At 30.5% G+C, this 6000-nt stretch overlaps 1 protein-coding gene across 1 annotated transcript in view; it reads right to left on the bottom strand.

Annotated features, from left to right (window-relative positions):
* Positions 1-1252: 1252 nt before the first annotated feature.
* The window catches only part of Teh1 (tipE homolog 1 phospholipid transfer protein), a 66935-nt gene continuing 62187 nt past the window's right edge, over positions 1253-6000 (bottom strand). The window contains exon 3 of the mRNA XM_076535582.1: positions 1253-1843. Coding sequence (XP_076391697.1) covers positions 1801-1843 — 43 coding nt within the window. The 3' untranslated portion in view covers positions 1253-1800. The remainder of the gene's footprint in view (positions 1844-6000) is intronic.

The raw sequence follows: 6000 nt of genomic DNA, 5'->3' as shown, positions 1-6000 counted from the left end.
AAGACCTTTAAGAAAATAATTATAACGTTAAATCTCTTCCTAAAATATGCACATAGTTTCGCGATTACTGTAAATCGGTTTCGTTAAACTTAAATACATTTTTAAATAGTTTTTTAAGCAGTTTATGACGTTACAACCAATTTTGTAAATTTAAATTTTAATAATTGTAACATCGTATGAGAATTGAAACGTCATATAAGATGTTAGATAATTTATCAACAAACATAAACAAGCATATTTTCATGCAAACGAGTAAATGTACAATATTATTAAAATTAAAACGTGTTCTTCAGAATTATAGTCATGGCTCGTTTTCACTGTGACAATCATCATGGTAAAAATATTAATTAAGGAACGATATTTTGATCTATTTCTTCAATTTACTGTTTCAAAATGTTAGTAAATGTACTAAAATGTTACTTTCGTGTTCTTTTAACCCTTTTCAACCGGAGTCATTTCATAGCAAATACAGTCGAAAATACTCAGAAATTTGTCAAGTACTTCAATTCATAAGTACTCATTAAGAAATTGTATATCATCATTAAAATAAACAATGTCGAATTTGTATCTAATTTTGCAGCATTCGTCAACATTTGAAACAGCGTTTTATTCGTCGTTTTTAATTTCGTTTCAGTTCGAAAAACTAATTCAAAAATATAGATTTTGGTATCACGCGTTTATTTTATTCCTTGCTCAAATAAAACTACGGAGGACATAGGGCACTATCTATTAGGTTAGTGCAAAAATAAATTGTGGTTTTATGAAACTGTAATGATATATTTGAGAGAACGAAACTCCTTCTACTTTACTCTAATTTCCCTTTTTTCTATTTTGGGGTACTAAATCAAACAAGCATATTCAAAATAAAATTGCAGAATATTTATCTGGGAAATAGTTTTATAGATTGTTGGTACAGTATTTTTTATTTCTTATTGAAATAACACAATTCAGAAATTACCACATTTTATTATTGTTTCGATTTTTTATTTGTTTCTGGCAGTATAAGCAGATTCTAATAATTGTTATTGTAGTTAGTAAACTTTATAGTAATTATGGCATATTTTATCGTATATCATTAATTAAATTTGATACACAAAAGTAATCATTTTTGCACGAACCTAATTCCACCGAAAATTAATGAATGTTTATTTTACCACTAATAAAATAATAAGAATCACGTGTATGAACAAGATATAGCACAAAACGTATTAGATAATTTAACATTATTTTTAAAGGGATACAGGACAGAACTTTCCAATACGATGAATAATTAAATTATTAATGTATATTAAATAATTATTGAAACTTTTAACATAATTGCGTCTTCGACAACATCTGTGCGGTAACAAAAACCTGAAATCGTTTCAGCACATCTAGTCTAGCATTAAAAAAAAATAATTAAACTATAAAAATGTTTGAACTGTTGTCTCTCGACCGAAAAGGGTTAACTATTCAAACAAGACAGCCTCACGAGTAATTTTCTTGCAATTCAACGTGTTAAACAACTATCCCAAATCGTTAACAACAATCACAGCGCAGCCGCAACTCAGAATGAAAAGGGAAACGATTCGATACCTATTCCTCCAAAAAATTCGTTCGTCCGGGATTACAGAACGTTTCGAAAACACCCTGTGGGAAGTTGGGAAAATTCGAAAGCAGTCTCGATACCTTCCTCTCTCACGGATACACGATACACAGATATTCACTTGGACGAGTTCACAAAACGAAATCACAAAACGTGATACTCACACCATACCACCCAGCTGGTGTGTACTCACACCGAGTATCAACAGTGTCGTTCTAACGGCCGATATGTATGTTGCAGAATTTACATAACTCGATTCTGAAAAGAAACATTAGCAACATTGTAATTGAGGCTCGCTTATTCGCGGTTCGAGATTTAAAATACGAATGAGAAAAAAAGAGAGACAAGTAAGAGAGACAGAGGAGAGAAAGAGAGAGAGAGACAGAGAGAAAATGATCCTCGAGAGAAGAGAGAGCTTGAAACACGCTCGTTAGATAAGGGGATGAAAGTAGCTGCATTTACATAATTTCATATCGCTTTGTAAATTTATTCTCGGATGTCGAGGGACGGGGGTATCTGATTATGCAAAATACTTCACGTGGTCCACAACGATTTTTAATCGTGCGTTAAGCATTCGATACACGTGACAATCGAGTTTCATCGAATAACAAATTATTGTAATTTCAGTTGCATTTCGTTTCAACTTTATTTTATCTCGGTGTTAATTTTGTATGGACGAATTTTGTAGCTTGATAAAGTTGTGAGATTGGCAAACATTGACACGCTGTGGAGGTATGTAAATTGTATGCACTCAGTGATTCTGAAGGGATAAGTAAATCCGCCATTTTGATCTGAACGATACGCGACCGCGGATGGCGGTAAAATTCAAATCCTTATAAAGACGAATTTTTATAATAAAGTAACTACTTACATATATGTATATTTAGAGAAATAAATATTTTTGTCGACTTAATACCATAGTTTTCTGTATTGTACAATCAATTTTACAGTTAAAGGTAAATATTTTTAAATATATATCTGAACTCATAGATATAAATTACAACACTAATAATTTTTGTATTTATGAATTAAGAAAATTAATATCATAATAGAATCAATTGTATTATTTTATATTAAGTCGACAAGAATGTCTTATTTCAGTATAAAAATTCATCGTCGTACAAATACTAAGATTGAATTAAAATTAAAATTAGTTAAAAATATGTGAACCTATAATATAATAACTGAATTACTTACAATAAAACATTGTAACGGAAAATTAACAAATATTATTACAGAATATGGTAGAACTCAATTTTTTCTGATTCATTCATTTTATCGTATCGTATCTCTCATAAATTGTACTATACATTATATTTCATTTAGGAGGTGAAAATGAGAAAGAAATTCATAGTAAGTACACAGTTCATAAAGCAAATTAAACTGAAGATGGTAATTCTACCGTTTAGGTTAACATCGTTAAGAGAATAAACGAAGAATAATAGGTTTTTTAGGAGAGAATCTTACGGGAAGTGAAATAATTGTGACACTGATATTATCTGCTAATTTAAACTCACTATGCGTGTAAAGAGATTTCACGCTAGTAATTAAGTTTATGAAAGCTGCTGATAAGATTATTATTATGATTTCATCTGGTTATAACACAATTTTATTTTATACTTTTTATTTAGAAAAACTGCTTATTATCTTTAAACGAAGGTTAAAAATAATTCTGAAATTCTGTGTACATTTAACCAAGATTTTTATCAATGTTTCATTAGAGAATTGTTATAATAAATTATTATGAATGTTATAAACACTGTATACATATAACATTACATTATAAACATTGTATATATATAACATTTTATTGTATATTGTATTATATAAAATATTTTTTATGTATATTGAAATTTAGATTAGATAAATTATTTATTGTTTTAATTTATAAAATTAATGTTTTATGCAAACTGTAAGGCTTATTAAAGTTTAAATTTGTCTATAAATAGGCATTATTTATTAATAACAAATGTTATCATTAATAAAATTTAAATTATAATGTAATTGTTATACGTATATGTACAACATTTTATAACATTTAGTTTATACAAACTTAAATATTAAATCTCATAAATAAGTAATTATTAAACATCACGAACGTTTCATATCATTCAAATAATATCGAAAAAATACCAAAAATCTCTGTACCAAAACTCAAATACAAAATTCTCTAACGTTACAAAGTAATCAAAATTTGAATCAACAATGAACGAAGTTTTATTACGAACAAAACCGTTCCGTAATAAAACTCCATTTTTAAACTAAATATTTGCGTAACGAAACGGCATATTGATACACGGAAAGTTGAATGGTAATCAAATGAACAAAGCATAAATTAAAAACAATGGAAATTCGTCGATCGAACACGGATCAAAAAAGACTGCGATGGTTTAATGAAAATGAGCCGACACAATTCTCGATTCATGAACGTCGAATAAACAAGCTTCCAAATTCTCAAGTCACAGCCACCAGATTCTTATCATACCTGGCATATTTCTGTAATAAACAAGTAGGAATTCACAGAACGAGCCCGCAAATTGCAGGACACGCGACGATTATGTCGGATTCTTTCACGCAGAAACAATTCTGTGTCTTGGAGAGCCGAAGGTCGACGTTATGTAAATTAATTCGCTTATCGATAAATATAACCTCTGCCGTTCTTCGCCGTTGGTAACAGAAAGGTTTTCCCAATCGATACAGCAAGAGGAGAAGGAGAAAACATATACAGTTACTCGCATTAATATTCGGACACTTCTGTATTTGTTTTTGCAGTAAGGGATGATTTATGCTGCTTATTTTACAAAAACATGAATCAGATTGTAAATTGGAAATGTATAATTTCTTTTCAACCGTAACATTTCGATCTGCAATTTTAAATAACAGATCATTTTCACGTCTCGTTAATTTTCTGATATTTTATGAAGATTCATGAAATGTAGGAAAAGATAGAATTTTAATATTTTGTCGCAAACTTTATTTCTGTTCAATCACCTGTTGGGCACATTATTTTTTTCAAATATTTTGGAGGATACCATTTTTTCTTTCAGTCTCATTTATAATTCAAAATTACAGATACCTTTTGTTTCTTAAATTCGATCTTACGTCTTATCTGCCCTCTGCATTAAAAACTGTGCTGCTTCTCCATAAGTTTTCTCTTTATGATGGATTGCAAGTCTCTTATCAAATCTGGTATTCTCCTATTATCGTTGCATTTTGAATTTAGTCGTCTACGCTTTGAAACACAATCTTGCTGAAGTAGAATTATACTCCAGATGTTCGCACACAAAAACCTATACCGCAGCCCAGCTAGCTTCTAAGTATTACTAACTTGTTGAAACTGTTCCAGTCGAAGATTAACGAGACATGGAAATACATTTTGTTTCAAATGATTTATTCAACTGAATATTATAACCAAACGACGTGGATGTATTTTTTATATACACGAATGAATCGTGAGAGATGAATAAACATTACATTGCAGAAATAGATTTCTAAATTCAAAACAAAATAAATGTCACGTATCTTTTAACATGCACAAAGTCCGAAAGGGTTCAATTTTAAGATATCGATCTCATTCATACATAAAGTTCCTTCGTGTTCAATCAGTCCTTCGTCCAACCATAATACCTTCTTTTGTGACTGATAACCTATGCCGTTCGGAAAAGTGGATTTAAGACGATCTGAGAATAAGCTGCTCATTTAGAGCAGGATTTCCACGGTCGACAAAAGGCGCAGGACTTCAGGAAATTTAGGTTAACTTCCGATATAGAACAACAGTCTCTCGAAGGCTTCGAGCCGACGAATCCCTGACCTATATCCCTTAAAACATCATATCGCCATTACGTGTACTTTGCACGCGAAACACCATATATGTCCCTCTGTACACACACATGTACACATGTGTCTCTGTACAAACATACATATGTATGTAGCTTAATACACTCACATATACATACATATGTCTGTACATACATTCATATGTGTTTCTATACATGCATACATACGTATGTTTAACATATTCATATATATATCTCTGTACACACACGTGTACACATATGTTTCTGTACACACACTTGTGCATATGTGACTTTACACTCACTCACGCAATGTGTCTTTGTACACACATATGTACATGTATGTTTCTCGTATATTCGTATGCATCTATAGACATACACATATGTATTTACACACATATGAACACGTGTGTCTTTGCACTCACACATACGTTAACATATGTGTCTCTGTACAATACACATGTGTATACATGTCTCTGCATACAAAAATGTATTATACGTCCTATTATACACATACTCGTATGTATGTTTTGTACGATTACATATACATAGGTATCTTTGTACTCACACATGTATATGTCCCTGTACACTCACATATACATTTGTGTCTTTCAACACACA

This window comes from Megachile rotundata, chromosome 9 (assembly GCF_050947335.1).
Source record: "Megachile rotundata isolate GNS110a chromosome 9, iyMegRotu1, whole genome shotgun sequence".
NCBI classification, from domain to species: domain Eukaryota; kingdom Metazoa; phylum Arthropoda; class Insecta; order Hymenoptera; family Megachilidae; genus Megachile; species Megachile rotundata.
This window is presented reverse-complemented; position numbering and strand designations above follow the sequence as displayed.